The sequence below is a fragment of the Eulemur rufifrons genome, chromosome 2 (genome assembly GCF_041146395.1).
Source record: "Eulemur rufifrons isolate Redbay chromosome 2, OSU_ERuf_1, whole genome shotgun sequence".
Classification (NCBI taxonomy): domain Eukaryota; kingdom Metazoa; phylum Chordata; class Mammalia; order Primates; family Lemuridae; genus Eulemur; species Eulemur rufifrons.
In genome coordinates, this window is record NC_090984.1 from 67,501,931 (window position 1) to 67,529,007 (window position 27,077).

The following is a 27,077-nucleotide window of genomic DNA, read 5'->3' on the forward strand; positions in this document are numbered from 1 at the left end:
GTTACTTCCTATTCTCCCCTCAGTCTAGACGTTGGCAGTCAGCCATCTGCTTTCTGTCTCTCTGGATTTACTTATTCTGGATATTTCATATAAATGGAATGATACAATATATGACCTTTTCTGCTTCTTTTCACTTAGCGTTGTGTTTTTGAGTTTCATCTGCATTGTGACATGTTACCATTGTATGGATGGATATACCACGTTTTGCTTACTCATTGATCATTTGGTAGAGATTCTGGTTGTTTACCCCTTTTGGCTATTGTGAAAAGTCCTGCTATGAACATTCATGTACAACTACTCAAGTACCTGTTTCATTTCTTTGGGGTGCATACCTAGGAGTGGAATACTAGGTCATATGGTAATTCTATATTTTAACTTTTTGAGGAGCTGTCAAATTGTTTTCCACAATGGATGCACCATTTTACATTCCCACCAACAATGTACAATGTTCAACATTTCTCCATATCCTTGCCAGCACTTGTGTTCTCTATGTCTGTGTAATTCTAGTCATTTTATCCCTTTTGATAGGAATTGAATTTAATCTGTAGATTACTTTGACAGTATTGCCATTTTAGCAATATTAAGTCTTCCAATCTATGATAGCTGGATGTATTTCCATTTATTTAGGTCTTCTTTAATTTCTTTCAATACTGTTTTATAGTTTTCAGTATACAAGTTCTTGCCTTGGTTAAATTTATTCCTAGGTATTTTATTGGACTCTATTATAAATGAAGTTTTCCTAATTTTATTTTTGGAATATTTTGCTGGTGTATAGAACTGATTTTTGTGTGTTGATCTTGTATCCTGCAACTTTGCTGAACCAATTTACTTGCTCTGTTTTTTTGTGTATTCTTTGGGGTTTTATGTGTATTTTTTTGTCCTCTGTGAATAGGGATATCTTTACTTTCAAATTTGGATGCCTTCTATTCTTTGTCTTGCCTAATTCCTCTGGCTTAAACTTCCAGTGTGATGTTGAATAGCAGTTGTGAAAGCAGGAACCCTTGTCTTGTTCCTTATCTTGGGGGAAAGGTTTTATTCTTTCATCATTGAGCATGATATTACCTATGGGGCTGTGGGTTTTTCATAAATGCTCTTTATCATGTTGAGGATGTTCCCTTCTGTGTTAGTTCCTTGGGGCTTCCAAACAAAGTCCTACAAACCAGGTAGCTTAAAACAACAGAAATTTATTCTCTTATATTTCTGGAAGCTAGCAGTGTGAAAGCAAGGTGTGTCAGCAGGGCCATGTTTCCTCTGAGACTCTAGGTAGAATTCTTCCTTACCTCTGGTGGTGGCTGTCAAACCTTGGCTTGCAGGTGTATCACTATAGTCTCTTTCTTTGCCATTCTCCGGGGGTGTGTGGGATGTGTGTCTGTGTGTGTGTGTGGTCTTTCCATAGGGACATCAGTCATATTGGTTTAAGGACTCCACTATACTCTAGTATGACCACACCTTATTTTAACTATTTATATCTGCAAGGACCCTAGTCCAAATAAGGGGTGTGTGTATGTATGGTCTTTCCATAGAGACATCAGTCATATTGGTTTAAGAACTCCACTGTACTCCAGTATGACCATAGCTTATTTTAACTAATTATATCTGCAAGGACCCTAGTCCAAATAAGGTCATCTGCTGAGGTATTTGGAGTTAAGACTTCAATATATCTTTTTAAGAGACACATAGTTCAACCCATAATACTTGTCATTCCTAGTTTATGGGTTTTTTTAAAAATTATTATGAAAGGATTTTGGATTTTGTTAAATGATTTTTCTGTATCAGTTGAGATAATCATATGATTTTTTTTTTCCATTGTATTGATGTGCATTACATTGCTTGATTTTTCTTATGTTGAACCACACTTGCATTCCTGAGATAATCCCACTTGGTCATCCTGTATGATCCTTTTTCTTTCTTTTTTGGGGGGCTTAGGGGGAGTTCTTCATCATCAGCAAAATCCTTTTAATCTGTTGTTGGATTCAGTTTGCTAGTATTTTGTTGAGGACCTTTTTTTTTTTGAGACAGAGTCTTTCTCTGTTGCCTAGGCTAGAGTGCCGTGGCATCATCACAGCTCACAGCAACCTCAAATTTCTGGGCTCAAGGATTCCTCCTTCCTCTGCCTCCCTAGTAGCTGGGACTATAGGCGTGCACCACCATGCCCCACTAATTTTTTCTATTTTTAGTAGAGACAGGGTCTTGTTCTTGGTCAGGCTGGTCTCCAACTCCTGACATCAAGCGATCCTCCTGCTTCGGCCTCCCAGAGTGCTAGGATTACAGGTGTGAGCCACCATGCCCAGCCTGTTGAGAACCTTTATGTCCATATTCATAAGGATTATTGGTCTCTTTTGTTTTCTTGTGGTGTCTTTGACTTTAGTATCATTAACATCATATAATGAGTTAGGAAGTGTTTCCTCCTCTAGAGTGGTATTTTAATGACAGTGTTCTCTGGTTTTAAAAGTGTACTGTCTTCAGAATCTATTGAGGCATTCTTGAGTTAGAGACTTACGCTTTCTAAATTTTTTTCTGCATTTTATGGTTTTTCAGCTTCCTGCTTTGTTGTCAGTGTACCTCCTGCTGCTGCTAATCTCATTTTGCTGTTCTAATTTTCAAATTCTAATCTGTGGGTCAGGAAAGACAAGGCAGAGTTTATAAGTTGTGTTTTTGGTTAGGTTAAATAGAATTTGGAAAAACCTCAGGTGTTTCTTCTATAAACAAAATAATAGATTATAGTGGAAGGGCTTTGTGATATCTTACTGGCTTTCATAGCCCTTTTTTCAGTTATGATAGATAATCAGATGACCAAATTCCAGATAGGTGAGGTATTACTTTTATTTGCCAAAATTTTTATTTGCATGCAGATATACTTAATCTGGAATGCCCTACAATTACAAATGAATTATTAAGAAGTAAAGACTCTCTCTAAAGCATAGCAGTTACATTTCTGGTAAATGTGAGTTGAAAGGACAAATGTTAATGGCATTCTCTATATGTTGGTCTAAAAATTGTGTTTGTGTATTCTTTCGAAACACTAATAATGGATAAAATATTAATAATTGAGGTAGAGTAGATGAATGAATCTTTGTTTTATTGCTAATGTAAATATAACTTTCTTAAATAAAACCTTTCTCCTAAACTTCAGCTTACCCACTTGCTGTTTTCAAGAACTCCCACTTTTTTCATCACTGTGATGCTTTTTTACTAGACATCATTCCCTTGTTTGTTTTGTCCTGCCTTGTCTGGATATTTCTTGATCCTTTTTTATGTTCACTCCCTTATGTGCCTCCTAAACTCCCATTTTATTCACTTGACAAAACCTCAACTTTAGTTAAACACTTTGTGTTTGAGCCAGAATGAGGGAATCATGGCTATAGAAAAACATAAATTATGCATTTCATTTTAAATATATGACCACACATCTTAAGTTATTGTCCTATATTTCCCATTCACCTAGTCAGTTCTCTTGCTCTCAGAGTTGTTTCTTTTTTAAAAAATCATGTTTTCTTTATTTCTTACAGTTTTGAAAATTTTTGAATCTTCAGAAATGTTGCAAGAATAGTATGAGTGAGCATCTGTTTACCTTTACCTAGATCCACTAATTATTAACTTTTTGCCACATTTCTTATCCAACTTTTGAGGGGATGATAGGAGTTGCTGAACAATGTGAGACTGAGGTACAAATGTCATGACTCTGTACTCCTAAATCGTTTAGCATATATCCCCCAATAACAAGGACATTCTTGTCACGAAACCACAATGTAAGTACCATGTTCAGACAATTTAATATTGGTACAATTCTATTGTCAAATATACTATCTATATTCAAATTCTCTGAATTGTGCCAGCAACGTTCTCTTAGAACTTTTTTGTTCAGTCAATTCAGGATCCATTCAAAGATCATGCATTATATTTCTTGTAATGCTTCTTTAGAATAGCTTTCTAGCCTTGTGTATATGTGTTCATGTCAGTTACATTTTTTTCAAGATTCTAAGACAGTTGTTTGCAGAATGTTCCTAAATTTTATTTGGCTACTTCATGATCAGATTCAAGAGAAACGTTTTTGGCTGGAATTCTACATGGGGCTTAAGTATCTTTCTCAATCTATCACATTAGGAGGAGGCACATGATGTCAGTTACCAAAAGACATTATATGTTGATTTGGGGATTTTAGGCTTTTAATAACCTTAACCCAGTGTCAGCTAAGTGCAGAAAATGGTGTCATTGACACCCGAATTTAATGATTCATGTGTGACCTGTTTATTTTTGATACAGTGGAGACACTATAAATTAGCTCTTGAAGCATTTCTTTAGATTGTTTTAGTATGCCTGTGTCTAGCAGAAATTCCTTGAGGTTTTCTAGTATACTAATGTAACCTTTTGTGGTTCCTACCTTTGAGGCCTATTTTTATCTCTTAGAAGAACGTTGTTGTCTTCTTGAAGTAGCTGGTAACAAACTAAAAGCTTTTTGTTTTACCTCACAGCCATTAAACTATAATCTTCATGAAAGTAGGGACCTTTGGCTTCTAAAATGGTGTCTGGCACATAATTAAATCCTTAATGTTTAAAAAATGAATTCAAAATACTTAATAGCCCTGAGTGTTTGTCCTTGTAACATTAGTTACACACAGATAATTTTTCTTTTTAGTCTTTATTTTCCAAATTAAAATTAGCATTGCTTTTTTCCTACAAATATAAAGCATGCATGATCATTGCGAAAGTCTAGAGAACAGAGGCATTTGTGCTACAAAGGTTTTGTCCATAATTTAAATTTATATCAACTGAATAATTTGCATTGTGCTAATCATTAAGTTCTATTATAAAAACATGCGTTTTGAGTGGTTTTATGCATTTTGATAACAATGGGTGATGAATGTGATAAATAGTGTGCAAGATGCTCTTTGCTAATAAGGAAAGAAAGGCCATTCTTAGGCAAAAGCTATCTCAAATGCTTTGTTTTTAAGTTAGATTGAACCATATGAAACTTCTATTTTTGTGGTTGACAACCAGATGATGTACACCGATAACACTTTTTTAAATTCTTTTTCCTGTAGGAAAAGGAATGTTGTGCAAGTCTGAAGAAACACACTAGCCCTTACCCTTTTTATCCCCCAAGTGAAATAATTAATAATATAATAATCTTTTACTGAATGCTTACTATTTGCATAGTAACCTTTAGTGTGCCATAAAATAAGTGTTTATTAATTCATTTAATTTTCACACTTCAATTGGGTGTATGTGCAGTTACTATCTCTATTTTACCGAAGGAGAAACTGAGGCTCAGAAAATTAATTAATTTGTATGAGGTCACACAATTAAATTCTAGCCCAGGCTCCACTTAACCATTACTGCTTAAAGCAACTACCTGTTTCATTACAGCAGAAAAGAAAGTACAGATAAATCCCTAAGTAATATAACTAAAAATCACCTGTGATTTCACAATCATGAGATGTTTTTCTGTAGATTTATACAATATATAAAATACATGTTTAAAAATACCTAATTTTTTGAAATGGAGAAAATTAAACTTACTGTTTTGTAATATTTTTAATACCTGACTGACTTTTTCCGTGTAATAAGAGATTAATCTTTGGAGTTACTTTCTATGGCTTATTTAACATGTTCTGACTTGTTATATTATATTCTAACATGTTGATAATTCTAGTTTGTTCAGTCATCCCCTGTATCTGAACATAAATCTCCAAACATTTCAATATTCTTGGCAATTATCTTTATATATGCCTTTATGTACTTGTATTTTTATTTTCTAGGAAAAATATCTAGACATAAAATTGCTATGTCCAGCAGAGAGAAGAAACCACTCACCCACATAAAACAAATGGGAGGAATTTCAAAAGTATGTTTATTATATATTGAATGGAACAAACTAATGACCCTAGCTTGCTCACCATGTGACCTTGAGGAAGTCACTTCACTTTTCTAAGCTTGCTTCCTTACCTTTAATAAGGCCTCTTGTTTGTTATTTTGAAGATGGAATAAAAATGATGCATGTAATATTTACTATGTGAACTTTTTAATCATTATATGTAATGAAAGTAACAACATGAAATACTGGAAATCTGCTTGTTAATATTTCTCTACTAATGGTTTAGTGGCAGGAAAGTAGTGATTAATTTAAGTTCAGTAAACTGAAGTTGTAATAAAACATATCCACCCCCCACTGTGGAATTTTTAAAAATTTGTTTTTGATAAATTGAGAAAAGAAAATACTGTTTTTAGTCTTATTCTAATAATGGCTTTGTGCCTGAAATGTTAAGTACCACTGCTAAAAATTCTTGTTTCATTGATGTTACTTCATCCCCACCAGCTTTTTAGCATGTGAAAAATCTCATTTCACTTTAGCCCAAGTAAAGTTTCATTAGTAATAATATATCATTAAAAACAGCATAAGCGTATTTATTAATACTTCAGCCATTGTTTTAAAACTCAAAATAACTGGCCTGTTGGACTAAGTACTATGTAATATCAGGGAGAGTATATTTTATGTCTTAAATTACATGTGTGTTCTAATACATAGCACATAGGCATTTAATTAAGGTATGTTAAATGCTATTTCAAATCCAAACACATCATTATATGTCTCCCCTTGTTGATATTTCTTTTGCCTCTGCATACATCTTTAAGTAGCTTCAATAATTTATAGCCATCTTATTTAATGTTGATGTCATTTATGCATATCTGATTTATATTTGCTTTTGGGCCTGGGCCATCATTAATTTATAAGAATGACTCCCAGATCTTTGTTTCTCACACCGCAAGGTTTTCCTATATTTCTAACTGCATACTGAACATTTCTACTTGGATGTGATGTCTTGGACGTAATGAGATTAAAATGCAATTCATCTTGCCCCAAACCACTGTCTTCTCTTGATTTTCCATTTTTTCATAATGCCATTTGCATTCTTACAGTTGCCCGGGATCAAGTATTTCATTCATCTGACTTTTCTTCACCTATTGTGCCCACATTCCATTAATTGCTAGTTCTTGCTCATTATTATAAATATTTGTCTTAGATCTATTTTACAGGGTCGCTGCCACATTAAGATCTATACTATTAATACCACATTTATATTATTCATTTCAATCCAGTTGTCCCCTCACTCCCAAATAAAATATTGAGTGCCTAGAAAGAAAATACCTAAATTTCATAGCCCAGGAATTGAGGCTTTCTTTATCTAAATTATTTTGGTTGCAAGTCAACAAAAATACCTTTAATTGAAATGAAGTGTATGTTGTAGAAGCCAAAAGCAACTCACCTAGCAGGCTAGAACCAGGCAGTATTCTATCAATTTCTTTTGTAATTCTTTTCTCTCTCTAGATTACCTTGTCTGTTCATGGATCCTAGATTTTTAGGTCTAAGTTTTAACCGTATATCAAAGTAACCAGGTACCTTTGAATCACAATTCTAGGTTTCCAAAAGAGAGAATCTGATGAGTACAGCATAGGCAACATAGTTCTAGTTACTTCTTAATTTTACATTGCCAAATAAATAATCAAATAGTTCATTTTTGGATAACTAATGTAGAATATGTTTTACTATGTTTAAGTGAATATTGCATTGGGCAGTTTTCTTGAAATATGATTTCTACCATTTACCCATATACCTCCCTCTGTGGTCCACATCAAGCAGTAAGAATGCACTCTTAATTCAGTGGGATCTAGCTTCAATAAACTTATATACTACTAATTCTTGTGTTTTTTCTCCCATGTGGGCTTTTAAATTTCTCTTTGAGGTAAAATTCATACATGAAATTAATTATTTTAAAGTATACAGTTCAGTGGCATTTAATACATTCACAATGTTGTGCAACCATCACCTCTGTTTAGTTCCAAAACATTTCATCACTCCAAAAGAAAACACTGTACCCATTAATTAGTCACTCTTCATTCATTCTTCTCAGTCTTTCTGTCTCTGGATTTGCTTGTTATGAGTATTTCATATTCTGAAATCACAAAATGTGACATTTTGTGTCTGGCTCTTTCATTTAGCATAGTATTTTTTAGGTTCGTCTTCATATAGCATGTACATTATTTTCATGACTCATATTGTATGGCAATACCACTTTTGTTTATCCATTGATGGGTATTTGGGTTTCCATTTTTTGGCTGTTGTGAACAGTGCTGCTGTGAACATTAATGTACAAGTATTTGAGTACCTGTTTTGAGTTCTTTAGAGTATATATCTAGGAGTAGAATTGCTGGATCATATAATTCTATGTTTAACTTTTTAGGAACCACCAAACTGTTTTGCACAGCAGCTGCACCATTTTACATTCCTACCAGCAGTGTACAAGGATTCCAGTTTCTCCACATTCTCACCAACACTTGATGTTTTCCATTTTTTAATTATGATCTTCCTTAGTAGATGTGAAGTGATAGATACCTCATCGTGGTTTTCATTTGCATGTCTCTGATAACTAATGATGTTGAGCATCTTTTCATGTGCTTGTTGGCTATTTCTATATCTTTGGAGAATTTTCCAAGTCTTTTGCCCTTTTTAAATTGGGTTGTCTTTTTCTTTTTTTTTTTTTTTTTTTGAGACAGAGTCTCTCTCTGTTGCCCAGGCTAGAGTGAGTGCCGTGGCGTCAGCCTAGCTCACAGCAACCTCAAACTCCTGAGCTCAAGCGATCCTCCTGTCTCAGCCTCCCGAGTAGCTGGGACTACAGGCATGCGCCACTATGCCCGGCTAATTTTTTCTATATATATTTTTAGCTGTCCATATAATTTCTTTCTATTTTTAGTAGAGATGGGGTCTCGCTCTTGCTCAGGCTGGTCTCGAACTCCTGAGCTCAAACGATCCGCCCACCTCGGCCTCCCAGAGTGCTAGGATTACAGGCGTGAGCCACCGCGCCCGGCCAAGGGTTGTCTTTTTCTTAATGCTTTTCCTTAGTGAGTTGTAAGATTTTTTTATATATTTTTGGTACTAGACCCTCATCAACAAAGTGATTTGCAAATATTTTATCCCATTCTATAGATTATCTTTCTTGATAATGTCCTTTGTTGCACAAAAGTTTTAAATTTTAATGAAATCCAATTTTGTATTTTGTTGCTTATGTTATTGTAGATAAGAATCCATTGCCAAATCCAGGGTAGTGAAATTTATCGCTATGTCTCCTTTAATCCCCTATGTTTTATATTATTAGCTCTTACATGTAGGCCTTTAATACATTTTGAGTTAATTTTTGTATATAGTGTAAGACGGGGATCCAAATTCATTCTTCTGCATGTGGATATCCAGGTGTCCCCGTGCCATTTATTGAAAAACTATCCTTTCCTCATTGAATGGTCTTGATACTTTGTTGAAAATCAATTGGCCATAGATGTATGTGTTTATATCTGAACTCTCAATTCTATTCCATTGATCTATACATGTTATGCTTTGCTGTTACCACAGTGTTTCGATTACTATAATTTTGTATTCAGTTTTGAAATCAGAAAACATGGAGTTCTTCAATTTGTTGTGCTTGTTCAAGATTCCTTTGGCTATGTGGTTCCCATTCAGTATGAATTTGAGGATTCACTTTTCCATTTCTGCAATAATAGTCCATTAGATTTTGATAGAGATTGCACCAAATCTGTAGATCAGTTTGGGTAGTATTGTCATCCTAAAAATATTTAGTCTGCCACTTGACAAACACAGGATATCTTTTATTTATTTAGATCTTCTTTAGGTTCTTTCAACACTATTTTGTAGTTTTCAGTGTACAAATCTTACACCTTCTTGATCAAATTTATTTCTAGGTATTTTATTCTTTTGAGTGATACTGCAAATGGAATAGTTCTCTTGATATCATCTTCATATTGCTCATTACTAGGGCATAAAAATACAACTGACTTGCATGTATTGATATTGTATACTACAGCTTTACTGAGTTCTTGTATTTTGCTAGTATTTTGGGGGGATTTTTTATATGTAAGTCATGTCATCTGTGAATAGGGATAACTTTACTTCATTCCTTTCCAATACGGATGCCTTTTATTTATTTCTAGTTCCTTAAAGTTGACCTAATCTTAATGTGATCTTTTAATGTAGATTTTTATAACTGCAGATTTCCCTCTGAGCACTGCTTTTGCTGCATCCCTTAGGTTTTGGTGTATTTTTCTTTTTATTCACCTCAAAGTATTTTCTGATTTTATTTGTAATTTCTTCTTTGATCCATTGGCTGTTTAAGAGTGTGTTGTTTAATTTTCACTTATTTGTGAATTTTCCTTTTGTTACTGTTTTCCAGTTTCATTGCTTTGTGATCAGAAAATATGCCGTATATTATTTCAGGCCCATAACGTTTATTTAGACTTGTTTTGTGGCCTAACATGGTCTATCCCACAGAATGTTACCTGTACATTTGAAGAGATTGTACATTGTGCTGTAGTGTTCCATGTGTCTGTTTGGTCTAGTCAGTTTATAGTGTTGTTCAAGTCTTCCATTTCCTTAATCTTCTGTCTAGTTCTATTCATTATTGCAGTAAATTATTATATCTCTAGCTTTTACAGTTGAACTGTATATTTCTCCCTTCAATTCTGTCAGTTTTGGCCTTATATTAATATATTTTGAACTCTTTTGTTAGGTACGTGTTTATAATTACTTTATCTTCCTCATGGATTCCCCCCATTATTAATGTATAGTGTCCTTCTGTCTTAAAGTCTTTTTTTTCTGATAGGTCTGTTTTTTCTGATATTAGGATAGGTACTTGAGCTGCCTTTTAATTACTATTTGCAAGAAATATATTTTTCCATTTTCTTACATTCATCATATTTGTGTCTTCAGTTCTATAGTGTCTTATAAACTGCATATAGTTGGATTATGTTTTTCTTTTTTTATCCTTTCTACAAATCTCTGTCTTTTAATAGGAGATCTTAAATTATTTTCTTAGTCATTACCTTGGAGATTACAATTAACATCTTAACTTTATAACAATCATGTTTTAGTTAAAAACAACTTCATGTCAAAAGTATACAAAAACTGTGCTCCTTTACAGCATCAGTTTCACACCCCTTTATGTTATTGTCACAACTTATATTTATACATTGCCCGTTAACAAAGATTTATAATTATTGTTTTTATGCACTTTTAAAATCATATCAGAACAAAAAGAGAAGGTATATATCAAAAACACAGTGCTACTATTGGCTTATATACTTACCTGTCTAGCAGTCTTTACCTTTGTTACTTACTTTTTTTGGTACAGCTTAAGTTATTTTCTAGTGCCCTTTCATTTCAGCTTAGAGAACTTCGTTAACTCCCTTTTTATCATTCTTTATAGGGCATGTCTACTGGTGATGAACTCTCTCAACTTTGATTATCTGAGAATGTCTTCATTGCTCCTTCATTTTTGAAGAATAATTTTGCCATATACAGAGTTTTTGGCTTACAGTTTTTTTCTTTTAACACTTTAAATGTATCATTCCACTGCCTTCTAACCTCCATAGTTTCTGAAGATTCCTTGTATGTGACAGTTGCTTTTCTTGTTTCTTCATGCTTTCCTCTTTTTGCTCTTCAGTCTGGATAATCTCAATTAACCAACCTTTAAGTTCACTGATTCTTTCTTCTGCTTGCTCAAATCTGCTGTTGAACCGCTCTAATGAATTTTTCATTTCATTTATTGTACTTTTCAGCTCTAGAATTTCTACTTAGGGCTTTTTTTATAATTTTGGTATATTTATCGGTATTCTCTATTTGTTGAGCCATCATTCTCCTGGTTTCTTTTAGTTCTTTGTTCATGGTTTCCTGTAGCTCTTTGTGAGTTTTTAAAACAGTTGATTTAAAGTTTTCGTCTAGTAAGTGCAATGGCTGGGCTTCCTCATGGATAGTTTCTATTAATTTATTTATTTTTTCTGCAGTGAACCATACTTTCTTGTTTCTTTGCATGCTTCTTAATTTTTTGTTGAAAATAAGACATTTTGAACATTATAATGTGGCAACCCTGGAAATCAGATTCTTTCCTCTCACCTGGGTTTGTTTTTGCTGTTTGTTGGTTATGTTGTTTGCTTGTTTAATGACTTCTTTAAACTATTTTTGTAAAGTCTGTATTCTTTGTTATTTGTTGCTGCTGAAGTCTGTGTTCCATTAGCTCAGTGGTTAGCTAGTGATTTATTAGTTGCCCTAAATGCCTGGAACAAAAGGAAAAAAAGTACTTTCTAAGTCTTCTTTCAGGGAGCCACCAGACAGGTCGAAATCTACAACCACAATTCTTTGAGAATAAGGTCATGTTGCTTCCTCTGGCACTTGTAACCTGCACCCAGATTGTTGGCTGCTATCCTCATGATTGTCAACAATCTGGGGTGTGGATAATGGTAGATAGGTAATTTAAAGTTGCTTTCTTCACCTTACAACTTTTTTCTGACCCTTTTTGGCAGTCTCTGTGACTTACTTATTTCATCCTGAAGGTATAAAGAAACAGGCAGTGAAAATCTAGTTTTGCATCTGTTAGCAACTCAAATAGAACTTAGACCATTTTAAAACTTCAGATATCAGTAATATTGTGCTTAACCCTTAATACTTAATGGTTAATGACCTTTTCTAATGAAAGGAAAAAAATGATGATACTCAGTTAAAAGATAATATTTTAAATATCTAAGTTTTTGTATTTAGTTTTGGAATATTGAGATAGATGTTTAATTCCTTTATTGTTTGGAGGTCTGGGATAGATCCTTTGGGTACTTTAAGTCCAAGTAAAACGTGGATAATTTACATCTAAATAATTGAGTTGGTGTTTCTGTTTTTTCAAATCACTCAGTTATTAGCAAGCAAAAGGCAAGATTTTTAGCATGGATAATTAAGTACTTTATAATCTTCATTTAATAAATAAAATAAAACATTTTTCACTGTGTAAGTTTCTCAACCTCAGCATTATTGACATTTGGGGCTATTTTAATTCTTTGTTGTTAGAGGCTGTGTATTCTAGGATGTTTAGCAGCATCCCTGGCCTCTACCTGTAGGATGACAGTAGCTCCCCCTCCTCCAGTTTTGTCAACCAAAGATATCCTCAGACATTGCCAAGTGTTCCTTGAGGTGCAGTATGCCCCCAGCTGAGAACCATTGCACTGTGTAAAGACCCCTGAGGTTGGAAAGGCACTGCTATGACTTTTAGGAAATTTGCTGCTGAGTGTTTCACTGTAGTACACCATAGAAAGTACTAAGTGGTAATAGAGCTTAGATAAAGTGCTATGGGAGTTCAAAGGAAGAAGAAATTGCTTCGAATTGGGGGTAACAGAGAAGGTATCAATGAGGAAGAAATGATTTAACTGGGCTATTTAGATGTGGAGTAACAAGAAGAATTCATTCTATAAAAGAGTACATTCACAAAGTCAAGACAAATTTATTTAGTTCATGTAGGTAGCATATGTAGGTAATGTAAATGAGAGAAGTGGAAGAAAAGGTGGGAAAAGTTCATTGAAACTGGATCTCAGAATATAGGTTCACATTAAATCAGGTTTTGTCTTAATAGGCTGCATCTTTTCCAATCCTTTCACTAGAGAGAGCAGGCTTTTCTTGTTGGTTTTTGTTTTATTAGTTTTGGGGATTTTTTTTTTTTTTTTTTTTTTTTGCATTTGCTCATTGGTGTTTCTGGATTGCAGGCTCCTCCATTGCCTGGTCAGGATACATAAGAAGCCAAAAAAAAAAAAATAAAATAAAAAACAGACAACCCAGGGAACTTACTGTCATGTTGTTCTTAAAGTTTCAAGGTCATTAATCAGTCCGTCTTCTCTCCACCATTCAGAGACTTCTTATGTTTGATTTTTATATATTGTATCCAGTGTTTTTAGCTTTATCTAGTGGGAAGAATAGGGAGAAATATGTCTGCTCATCTTGTCTGGAATTGAATGTCCTAAATGGTTTAAAATATAAAGTAGTCCATTCACTTTTTAAAAATGCTCAAAAAATATTTTATTCTTAAAAATATTTTGCCACCATATTTTTTGTAAGTAACTAAATTGTGTGTAAGATTGTACATTCTTTGTAATAGATATATATGTGTTTGTAAAAGCATGTGTATTTCTTTTTTAGGGTTATGTACTGAAGGACTCTACCGTGTTAGTGGGAACAAAACTGATCAAGACAATATTCAAAAGCAGTTTGATCAAGGTAAGAAGATAATTATGTAAAATAAAATCATCATTTTATTGTTTTCTTTATTAGAATTTCATAGTAGGAAGATTAATTTTTATTTGAAAACTTCCAAAGGATATGGATGTTAAAGGGAGAGTTTTAAAGTAGGGTTAGAAGTATTAAATAGAATAGATACCACAGTAAAGGTACAGGAGAGCTGGGAAAACTCCTGTTGTCTTTACACTGGCCATTGCATAATTTTGAGCCTTCGACTTGAGGAGCTGGGTACTAGGGAATTATAAAAGGAAGTAGATGATATGAAATGTTTAAAATACATTTTCAATAAAAGAAAAGATTGAAAAGAACAATAAGAGGCAGTTGGGTCAAGAAAACGCAGTCTTGTATATGTTTTTAATGTAAGTGTGAAGGCAGAAGAGCTGCCAGTAAATAAGAAAGAAGATACTAAAAGAGCAGGCATTCAGTATTGAAACAAAGTCCTCCTTACGTCCAAAAAGAATGGAATGCAATAGAGTAGATTTTGTTTTTGAAATAATGAGAAAATATTTCTTACCTGAGACTGCAGGGAATAGTATAAAACAAATATTTTTGAGGTGAGATTAGATATTGTGTGGCCCATATATTCTCAGTTTCTTCTCATATTTCATATTCCTAATCCAGTAAGCTATCTCACAATTGTGACTGAATCTATATAAATCCATCATCAGAATTAGAAAAGCAATAAATTGACTTATGGTAGGTTAGTATCTCTGTATATCAAACACAGTACTTATTTAAAAGTTTTCTTCATGATGTTGGGATGACGAACCATTAGGAGTTAAAAAGCTGAATTTCCTTTTTATATTAAAATAAATTCTGTATGTAATCAGAGATTTAAATGTAAAAAATGAAAACTGTTAAGTACTAGGGAGAAAAACTGATTGATATTTTTATAGTCATGGAGTATGAAAAAGCCTAAACTTGATATGAAACCTAGAAAGTAGTATGAGCAAGATGATAGACTGGACTACCTAAAAATGTAAAAATTCTGTATGAGAGTTTAGATAAAACATAAACAAAATCAGGAGACAAACTATAATCTTGGGGAGGGTGCAGAATAACATGCTAGACTAAGCAATTTATATCAGAAGAGAGCGACCAATAAATACATGAAAATATGTCTAGCCACTGTTGATGATAAATAAAAATAAAACAAAAAGGTTATATTTATTTTATTATCAGAATGAAAAAGTTGTTGGTAGGGTATAGTAAACAGGTATCTTATACACTGTTGATTGCGGGTGCCTTTTGAGGGGCACTTTATGAAAACCTGTTAAAATGCCGGTGTCTTTGCTAGAAGTCTTTGCATAAGCATACCAAGATAGACTTACAAGGGCATATGTTGGAATATTGTTTGTAATTTTTTTTTAAAGGGTTGGGGGAACCATCCATGTGTCTAACAAGTAAAATGAATACTAGGTAGCAATGTAAAATAATAAAGATTTATGTTAAAATAGCAGAATGTCACTTCTTGAGTGGAGGGAGTATGTGTGTGCATGTGCATGCCTTGTTGCCCAAGAGTATTGTGTAGTCTGTATCCCGTTTTTAGAAGATATTAAGGAAACTGTTTAGACATTATAAATTAAATTGGTAGAATTCCACTTCCAGAATGAATACAGGGTTGTAGTTAATACCAAGGTTCTTGAATTTGACTTCCTAGTTTTGCTTTCTGGTCCTGCCATTATCTTTGTGCACTAGGCAAGTCAATCTTTCTAAATCTCAATTTTTTCATTTCTAGAATAGAGTAACTCTGAGAATAATGAGGTAATGCATATGAAGAGTTTTCTGTGCCAGGCACCATATTAAATGTTCATTGGGAAGCTATTATTACAAGGAAGGTAGCCCAAGGAAATAAGCTTTAATACATGCAAGTGTTTCTCATAGCATCTTTGTAATATTTTTATGATGTTTTTAAATTAAAAAACCTAAATGTTGAGAAATAGAATATTATGTAAACTGTTCAATCTTAGGGGAATATTATACAGCTGTTAAAATTGTTTATGTAGGGCAAAATGTTTAACAGTTGGTGATTCTGGGTTAAGGATATATGTGAATTCTTCATACCATTCTTGCAACTTTTCTGCAAGTTTGAAATTACATTTTAAGTAAATGTCACCTGGCAAAAACAAAATGTTCTTAAAAGTTCATTGTGAAATTTTAATAACCTCAAATAATTCCTTAAAGTGAGATCCAGTATAAAATGTGTAGGTGATTTGGCTTCTTTTTTTTTTTTTTTTTTTTTATGAGCAGACAAGGGCTGAAAGGAAACATGCTAAAGTATAAACAGTGATTCTCTCTAGGTGATGAGGATACTTTTTTTCTTTTTCCTGTTCTGTAGTTTTACGATAAGTGACTTGTTAATATCACATTAACTTTAGGATATCTATCCCCTTTGTATGTTCATTCTTGTTTTTAAATTGGAACTTCATTGATAACTAAGCCATTTTATATAAAAATTTTAACAATAAAGTTAAAAGGTTCAAATTAGAATTTATGTAGGTTGAGTATCCCTTATTTGAAATTCTTGGGGACCAAAAGTGTTTTGGATTTCGGAGTTTGGGGTTTTTTTCTATTTTAGAATGTTTGCATTATACTTAACCAGTTAGGCATCGCAGATGGGAAATGCTTCAATGAGCGTGTCCTTTGTGCATCATGTCAGCACTCGAAAGTTTAAGATTTTGGGAGCATTTCGGATTTCAGGTTTTGGGATTTGGGATACTCAACCTATATGCATAATTCCTCTCTTTTATCTTTCTATTTCCTTATAGCTTATTTTTATTTAAAATAAATTTTTTTAGAGACTAATCTCCCTCTTTTGCCCAGGCTGGACTCAAACTCTTGGACTCAAGTAATCCTTTCACCTCAGTCTCCTGAGTAGCTGGGGTTACAGGCACATGCCATCGTGACTGGCTCTTGTGGCCTCTTTTAAATGGCTTAGGCAAATGAAATAAATTTAAAAGATAGATATTAGTAAAGTTCTGAAATATACTAATAAATCTAACAGCGTTTTTAATTGTAACATAAAATGCTTCTTGCTTGGTTGTGTTTTCCCATATTTATGTAGTTTGTCAACCTATAAAGAAAAGTGGCCAGTGAGAAGACTTGAATTTATATTTAGACTTTTCTTATATAAATTAAAATTTTACTTTTGTCTTGTAGATCATAATATCAATCTAGTGTCAATGGAAGTAACAGTAAATGCTGTAGCTGGAGCTCTTAAAGCTTTCTTTGCAGATCTGCCAGATCCCTTAATTCCATATTCTCTTCATCCAGAGCTACTGGAAGCAGCAAGTAAGTATAAACCTCTTTTTTATGAGAGGGATAATAATGGCAGTTTTTGACTATTGATTGCTGAGTATTAAAATTTGTCATTTCACTAGAATAAGTAGCTAATAAAACTTCAACTTCCTGGAACTCTTTCTTAAAGCTATTTTCCTCTAAATAAAATCAGAATCTTTGGAGATGGCCTTCAAGAATATTCAATTTTACCTAGCCCCCAGGTGACTTAAATGCTCCTAAAACTTTGAAGATCATTATACTAGATGTTTGAGGTTTGTGTTTTTAATTCAAACTCAAAGGTGTTTTAAGAAAATTAAGTAAACCCTTCAAATGAATTATGTATAATGTACTTCAGTAAAATATTAACTTAACAGGGTGGTATGCACCCATGTCCATTTAGTTTTTTAAGTCAAAGAAATTTACTTTGGCCTTGTTTTATACCCGTTTTGTGTTGCTATAACAGAAGACCACAGGCTGGATAATTTTAAATAAATTATAAAGTAGTTTGTTTCTTACAGTTCTGGAGGCTGAGAAGCCCAAGGTCAAGGGCCCAGCATCTGGCGAGGGCCTTCTTGCTAAGTCATCCCATGCCAGAAGGTGGAAGGAAGGGCAAGAGAGCATGCAGGAGGCAGGAAGTGAGCTAAACTCATCCTTTTATCAGGAACCCACTTCTGCAATAACTAACCCATTCCTACAATAACAGCATTAATCCATCATCTTTAAAGGTCCCACCTCTCAACATTGTTGCCTTGGGGATTAAGTTTTCAACACCTGAACTTTGGGGGACACTTTCAATCCATAGCAGACCTCATGTTGTAAGTCATTTTTTGGGAAAAGTAAGACAAGAACATGGGTGCTTAATATTTATTCCTACTTCAGAATCATTCATCCACATGTTTCCAGGAAACAGATACTCATTTACCGGGAAGATGAGACCTAAGGTCTATTTGACCATCAGTTAACCTAGTTCTTCATTCACATTGTTTTTCAATGGCAAAAATTAATGTATATTTTAAATATTTCTCTCTAATATTTCCTTTTGGTCATAAATCTTCAGGTTTTTTTTTAAGTGAGACTACTTCATTATAGTTTTAATTATGTTAAAGTTCTCAGTTTTTTAAATTAAAAACATTTCAATATATTGTTACAAGGTATTGTTGCCTTATACATACTCCCATATGTAAACTGAGAGAATGGTTGAATTGATAGCTTAGATTTTCTGATTTTTTTACCTTAAACAGTAGCGTCAGAACATCCCTACTTAGGAAATTTTTGAGGACCGATTTAGAAGTAATACGTAACAAATGAGAATTTGTTGGTACTTGGCTATATTACCATAATGGTATGGTATGCACATTGGGCTTAGGAATGAAAGAGGAAGAACAGGAAAGTACTCTTATATCCCATTTATCACAGGACCCACATTTCAGTTATCCTGTTTCATAATTGCATAGATTTCGGGAGTAACTATGTTAAATACTCACACTGCCTATAAAGGAGAATTTTTGATAAGCAAAGTACGTTACAAGTAATTATAGTGGGGATAAATCTATGGCCCAAGGGCCATGTTCAGCCTGTCACCAGTTTTTGAGCTGAGAATACTGTTTACATCAAAAGGAAAAGAAAATTTCATGATACATTAAAATTATATGAAATTCAAATTTCAAAAGTTTCATTAGAATATAGCCATACTCATTTGTTACATACCTGTCTATTATACTTCTTTTGTGTTACAAGACAGGATTGAGTAGTTGTACCCACAAAGCCTGAAATATTTGCTCTCTGTAGCATGAATATTAAGAGCCTAACAGATTTATAAGTAGTTAATTCTAAATGAATATCTGATTATATAAATTGCATAAGTAAATTGCTGATATACTATTTCCCATTTTACCAGTGCTGAGTCACTTTGATCTTCGATAATTAGGTTTACTTGTAAAAAGTCTATGGTAATAAATTATGTTACAGAAATACGTAATGTTAGTTGAAGTGATTTCTTAATTTAGATAATTTAGCAGGTTCTTTAGAACATTTTTTAAAAATTTGTTTACCTATCCTAATAAGCTTCAAATACATTCTTAAATATCTTGTAGTAAACATAGCAGGAAACATCAGATAATTTTAAATGTGTGACTTTCACACTGATTCTTCACCATTTTTAATTTTACAGAAATCCCAGATAAAACAGAACGTCTTCATGCCTTGAAAGAAATTGTTAAGAAATTTCATCCTGTAAACTATGATGTATTCAGATATGTGATAACACATCTAAACAGGTATTTTTATTTTGTTGGGGTTTTTTTGCAAAGAAAATACACATTTTAAACATGTAAACTTTATAAATTGGATAATTATAAGATAGAAAAAAGGGACTCAAACGTATGGTTCAATTTTGGTTCTCTGACTTATATTTTCTAATTAATAAGTGACACATTTTATGACTAGACTCCAAGTCTTAAAGAGGTTTGATTTGTTTTTTCTACCACTTTGGTGGTGGTATGTATCTTGTTTTTGTTTTGTTTGGATATCCACACAGTGAAATTTTATCAGAAATGTTGTTTTGCTATCTACCCTGTTACCTCAAATTCAGGCACTAATCCTTGTTTTAATACCTTAAGTATGTCAAGCTTCAAGTTTATGCTTTTTTCTAAAAAGATACTCTTCCCAACACCATTTATTAAGTGAAAAGCAGTATTAATGATTAAAAGCTCCACGTGTGGAATCAAACAGGCTTTGGGTTGAAATATTGCTAGTTCTTGACCTTGGGGCAAATTACTCATCCTTGCTAAATCTTGATATTCTCAACTATAAAAATGAGAATAATACACCTCACAAAGTTGTTCTGAGAACTAAATGGAATTATTAGTATTTGTATTAATTTTTTCAAAAGTCTATTCTTCATAATCCTTTCCACTGGCATTTTAACGAACTATAGTTTGGTTTCTTAACTAATGAAATCAAGGCCCAAACCAAGTGCATTTCAGTCTATATGTCTTAAAGAGATATTAACCAGAGTTTAAAGTGTTATTGTTGCTATGAATACAGTATAAAATTATATTAACATTTCTTACAATCCTTCCCTCAAGTCCAAAGTAGCAGCATACATAATATTGTAGTATGTTAGTGCAGCTTCCTTTTTTGGAAAGTACAATACCATACAAGTGGTTGGTACTGTGATAACAGGTGTGCACAAGATACTATAGGAAACCTTATCCAATATGGAGTACAGGGATAGTTTGTGAACATACTATTGTCTGGCTGAAAGAAGAATTGGACTTCATTAAAGATAGTGGGGAAAAGGGGGAAGAGGGCAGAACATGTTCAAAGAATCAGCCCACCATTAAAATTACTTTAAATACTTACTGCATTCCAGAACTATTTGGCTCTGATGTTATAACAAATAATACAGCCAAAAGCATTTTTGATGCATTGAGAAATAGCAAAGAGACCTATGTGATTGGAACAGAGTAAAGGATGGGCATAATAAGAGATAAAGTCAAAAAGTGTTGCTTGTTGATAAACAGCTAATGAAAAGGAAAAAAAAAAGGAGAGGAATGATCAGAAAGGAAAGACGGGGACAGTGCCATATCTCATAGGACACTATTATTAAGAGTGATCTATTGACTAACCTTAGTCATCAAAATGTCTTACTGACAAGATAAGGTAGTTGCTTCAGAATATAAATCACATATTGCTAAGCACACTGTTGAGTTCAAGTAACATTCTTTTTTGCGAAGGATGGAGGGGGTGCTTCCTTAATGGAAGAAACATTGCATGATTTACACTCTTTTACTCTGAGTGATATGGGAATCCACTGGAGAGTGGAACAGAGGAATAGTATAATCAGACTTAAATTTTAAAAGGAATACTCGACTGTAATTGGATAAGGCCCTCTCTGTATGCCAGGTATTCTAAGTGCTAGGGACCCAGCAGTGAACCAAATAGACACCCATTGCATGGAGCTTACATTCTAGTATAGGAGAAAAACAAATGTATAAATGTATGATCGATGAATTGCAACAGTTGCAAAAATTAATACATGGAGTTATTCTTTGGTTATATTTTCTTTTACTCTCCATATCCAGAGAGTGTCAAATCAGTTTTTTCTCCTAATTATTTTTCAAATTTTCTTTCCTCTGCCACTGCTTTAGTTCAGACGTTATCATTTCTCATTCAGGGACCTCTAGTTTTGTTGTAATTGAGCTCTTTCTCTGCCAGCTCTCCATCTAATCCTCCCTTGATCCTGATGCCAAAATGATCATTCTAAAAGATCTCTCTGTAAAGATCACTGCTGATTAAATAGCATCCTATTTCCTTAGGATCAAATCCAAACTGTTTAACACTAAGTGGTCTGGCTCTAAGTTCTTCAGATGCATTTCCTTTCCTTTTTCCCTGCACACCAAGTAAGCTCTACTATATTAAACTAATAGCAGTTAACCAAAAATTACTCCCCAGCAATCTAGTCAGTGTTTTAAAAGGCCCTTCAGGGGGTTCAGATACACTAAAGGACCACTATTTTAACTGAATTCCCCTTGCATTCCACCATTCTTCCTATGCCCATCACCTTTGACTTAAACATTACCTCTTCCAGGAAGTGTTCCTTGGTCATTCTCATCTCTTTCCTTTGTGTTTTTTGATTCTTCAATTAGACCTGATGCCCGTGCTCTTATGTCCTTCAACTTTGTAGGTATTTCCAGAGATTAGCACTTGTCTACTACAGAGAAACACGAAACTGGCACTGGTAGCTACTTAACATTTTTTAACAAAAGGTTTATTTTATTCTGAATATTCTAATTTAGTCTCTTTTAACAAATAGTCATGACTTTTACCACAGAACACATGTTTTCAGGCCATATATTTTACCTCAGACGAGCAACTTCTGTGTTTGGGGATTTTCCTTTGGTTTGGAGTTAAAATTTTTTTGATCTGTAAATTTATGTTCCTGTTTACCTTGCATACTTCTGGATTATTTCTTTGTGTGTGAAATGAGGGGGTTGGATAAACTCCCAATTTAATAATTCTGAGATGTTGTTCAAGATTTGCTTCTTCTTTGTTATTAAAGATGATGGTAGAAGTTATTTCTCACATATTTAAAGGACTGGATACAAATTTGTGAGTAATGTATGACCATTTGTAAATTATTGTTAAAAATAAGAATTTTAAGATAGAATGTGTTATGAACTGAATGTTGCCTTTTAAATGAAATTAATGTGCAAGATATTTAAAGATTAAAAAGATTTTTTTTGTTGTTGTTGTTTTTTTTTTTGTTGAGACAGAGTCTCACTTTGTTGCCCAGGCTAGAGTGAGTGCCGTGGCGTCAGCTTAGCTCACAGCAACCTCAAACTCCTGGGCTTAAGCAATCCTACTGCCTCAGCCTCCCGAGTAGCTGGGACTACAGGCATGCGCCACTATGCCCGGCTAATTTTTTCTGTATAGATTTTTAGTTGTCCATATAATGTCTTTCTATTTTTAGTAGAGACGGGGTCTCGCTCTTGCTCAGGCTGGTCTCGAACTCCTGACCTCGAGCTATCCACCCGCCTCGGCCTCCCAGAGTGCTAGGATTACAGGCGTGAGCCACCGCGCCCGGCCAAAAAGATTGTTTTATGGTATACTAGAAACTAATTTTTTGAAGGTTAAAAATACTCCTAGTTGGGTTACAATAAAGTAATTTTTCCAAAGCTTGGTAGAAAGAGATGGCATACCATAGTTTATCTTTTAATTTCTCACAGTAGTCCAAGAAATTAGATATGCAATTATCATTTCCTGTCACCAGAAACTCACTAAAATTTGTCACATGAGGGAAAGTTTTTTTCATACGAATTATATATGCTTCCATATGTAAATTTTTAAACCCCAGGTGCAACTTCCACTCTCAGAAGAAATGGATTTTTACTGCTATCTCCTGTTTTACAGTGTACAATTGTCCCTCTGTATCCATGGATTCCACATCCATTGATTCAATCAACCATGGATCAAAGATATTTGGGAAAATTAAAATAAAAAAATTTTTAAAATACAGTTGCTAATACTGTATTTTACATAGCATCTGTATTAGGTATTATAAGTAATCCAGAGATGATTTAAAATATACAGGAGGATTGCATTGGTCATATGCAAATACTACACCATTTTATATAAGGCCTTTGAGCATCCTTGCATTTTGGTTTCCTCAGGGATCCTGGAACCAATCCCCACAGATAACAAGGGATGACTAGTTAAATGTAGAATGCACAAAAAAGATGTAATGAGTTTTGATTTCTAAGTGTTTTTTCCTTTCATAATTTCAGGGTTAGTCAGCAAAATAAAATCAACCTAATGACAGCAGACAACTTATCCATCTGTTTTTGGCCAACCTTGATGAGACCTGATTTTGAAAATCGGGAGTTTCTGTCTACCACTAAGATTCATCAGTCTGTTGTTGAAACATTCATTCAGCAGTGTCAGTTTTTCTTTTACAATGGAGAAATTGTAGAAACCACGAACATTGTGGCTCCTCCTCCACCTTCAAACCCAGGACAGTTGGAATCAATGGTACCACTTCAGTTACCACCACCATTGCAACCTCAGCTGATACAACCACAATTACAGACGGATCCTCTTGGTATTATATGAGTAGAAAGTGATTGCAAACAGCCTGGAATTGGACAAAAAGCAAATCTAGACATGCATGTTTCAGGGTTCAGTAGTATACTTCATGTTTCATACAGATAATTCACATTCAAAATGACATTTTCTCTTTGAACTATATGGTATTCCTTATTCACTTACATTATAAATCTAAGACCATGTGATAAGCATGACTGGAGAGGTTTAATTTTTATAAAACAAAAATAGCTATAAAAATACAAAGCTGCTGCTGCATGTAACCTTATTGCAATCAATATATCATTCCTGTGGCATTTTTGTCACATTATATTGTGAATAAAATTTTTCTATAGAAATTAAATGATTTAAAAACTCACCTATATGAAACATTTAATGCTTTTCAGCCTGCTTTGTGGCTGGTTTTGTTATTTGATGTGCTAATTTGGTCCACTTAATTTACATTCTAGCAGTCAGTGTAGATAACTAAAAGCCCAGTTAAGTATTTTATAATTTTAGGCTACTTATGCCATGCTTGGGATGTTGTTTGAAAGAAAAAAATACACTTAACATAGCTCACATTTTTGCACCTTCATCTTTATTTCTGAGTAAAACCTGTGGATGATTTGATGAGGGGCAAATGAACCTATTTCATTTACACACACACCAAGGACGTGCTTGTGGCTAAAGTGAGTTGATAATGTTGTGCAAAGGATAGTTGTCACCAACTCATTTTTTTATAGTCCCTAATGAAATAAACATTTTGTATACTGTTAATTCTGTAAACAGATGCATGTTCAAAAGATCAATGATGGTCTTGTAATCTTAATCTAATATATTTTAGATATTTTAATTTTTTCCCTCTTGGGGAATACATTTAGTATAGTGTAGAAAATACTTCATGACATTTTCATATAATGTTATATAACTTTTCATACATAAACATGAAATTTGTTGTAGAAAATTCTTTAAACCAAACATTTTAATCTAGGACTTCAAGTTAATCTATTCCTTGAATCTATTTTTATGTGGCCCTTAAAAACATATCCCAAAAATCCATTGCTAATATAGCAATAAAAATACTTTGGGTACTGACAGACTCTTTGGAGTGTGTATATTATAAACTTGTATTCATATTCTTTTCTGTGATGTGTTGTACTAAAGTCCAGAATGGCTTTTGTACCATTTTTAAGCCAATATTTTCCCCTGATGTTGGTACCAGAGTTGCTTTTCGGGGTAAACATTTTACTAGTGAAGACATAACCAGAACACTAAATTATGGATAAAAATTTCAGAATAGGTGGCACAGGTAAATTTTGTTAGGCTTTATTCAAAATTCTTTCATTATCAAACCATGCCACTTTTTTTCTGGAAAGGAAAAATATGGTTTGTTTTTCATTGCTAGCTTATATTTTGTTTAGTAAAGAAAAAATTCTCTGGTCAATGTTGTAATCTTCATTCATACTGCAATTTTAAGGTTATGTGTATTATAGTAAATAGATGATTTTGAGATTCAAGGCTCCTAAGAGTTTGATTTGCTCCATTTTTTTCTAAAATAAATATCGTCTTTCTCAACTGTTCTGTTCTAGGTATTGTACTTCCAATTTTAAACTTCCAAACCGAGATGTTGACATGAACCAGGCTGCTGTTGAAGTACATGTATATTATAAATTATCTTATTTGTGTTATACTCTTACATGTTATCTTTTCTAAGAAAACAAAGTCCCTATTATTCCTATTGCAAAGCACACAGGAAATAAGAAAGTACAGTAATTTTTAAAAGAAAAAATCCGGTAAATGTAGTATTCTTAACTTGTTCTATATTACTTATACCTATTGTCTATATAGCTTTAATTTATAGCTGTCAGTTTAACATTGGCATGTCTGGCAAAGAAAATTAAACTTTAAAGAGTTTTATAAACTGTTTCTAGGTTGCTAAAGAATTTATTTTTCTACTATATATGGTATAGACAAAGCATCAAACTATGTACAGGAAAAAAGCCTGACTATTTCTATTGGAAGTAGGCTGAAAAGAGAATTTTCAGAACTGTTCGTGTCTTCAGTTCATTCTGTCATAACTTTGCTATTGTAATATGTGAATCCCAGTTTATTTAAGCTATTCTCTTTTATACTGTGTTAATTTAATGTTCACCTGCATTTAGTACCATTTTTGTTATTAAAACTAGCATTTACCATTTTCACATTAACCACCTTGTACCTTCCCCAAAATTTAGCTCCACTTTTTTATTCATTCTATCATTGATTTGACACACTTCATAGTTAGCCATTTAAATAGTCTACATTTGGTTCAATTGACCAGTAGGTTGCAGTTATTGAAAATTAAAGTATGGTTTAAAGTTCAGTCTGTTACACTGAATTGATTGTGTTTGTTTTTGCAAAGGGTTTAAATACATTTTTAAATATTAGAAAAATAATTCTAAGAACAAAATAACAAACTTTTTTCTGGTAAGTTGCTGAAAGGTTTCACTGTTTAGGGATATATCATATATGAGAGTTCTTAAAGGATTAAAGAATAGTAGATAGTTTCATAATTGTGGGTAAATATCAAGGCATTATATTTTACAATATTAAATAAAATTCCATCTATACATGTTGCCATTGTTTCATTTCAGGTTTAGTGCTTATAGTTATTACAATATTGGACTTAACAGGATCTAGATTAGCAATATAAAGAAGCATACTGATACTCTGTTTCAAACTTTCAGTAGATGAATTAAAAGTCAAATTCTATTCAACAGACATTTATTAGGGTATACAGCTAATTTAAGAACAAAATTCCAGACACAATATATTTCTGCTCAAAATGGTATTTGTTAGTAGTGCTTTTTCCCCCTGGCATTTACAATGTGTAAATACTGTAGGTAACAGCAATCTAAGTTAGCCAAAAAGCAGCTTTTATTTTCCATACTGTATGTAAATAATATAGATCTGATTTTTTGTTGTTTTTTGTTTTTTTTTTTTTTTTGAGGTACTGGAATCTTAATTTCTAATATCTTTTAGATATAAACAAAAGGGAACAATTGGAATAAGAACTTAGGCCTTAGCTTCCATGGTGATTTTTAGTTTTTTATACAGTAATAAT

General features: G+C 33.2%; 1 protein-coding gene across 5 annotated transcripts in view; it reads left to right on the forward strand.

The window, feature by feature from the left end:
* Positions 1-25,200, forward strand: part of ARHGAP5 (Rho GTPase activating protein 5) — a 71,645-nt gene extending 46,445 nt beyond the window's left edge. For all 5 annotated transcript variants that reach the window (XM_069486434.1, XM_069486444.1, XM_069486426.1 and 2 more), the window contains 4 exons: positions 14,015-14,092; positions 17,273-17,404; positions 19,563-19,668; positions 23,680-25,200. In XM_069486434.1, the coding sequence (XP_069342535.1) occupies positions 14,015-14,092; positions 17,273-17,404; positions 19,563-19,668; positions 23,680-24,004 (641 nt within the window). In that variant the 3' untranslated portion in view covers positions 24,005-25,200. The remainder of the gene's footprint in view (positions 1-14,014; positions 14,093-17,272; positions 17,405-19,562; positions 19,669-23,679) is intronic.
* The last annotated feature ends 1,877 nt before the right edge of the window (positions 25,201-27,077 follow it).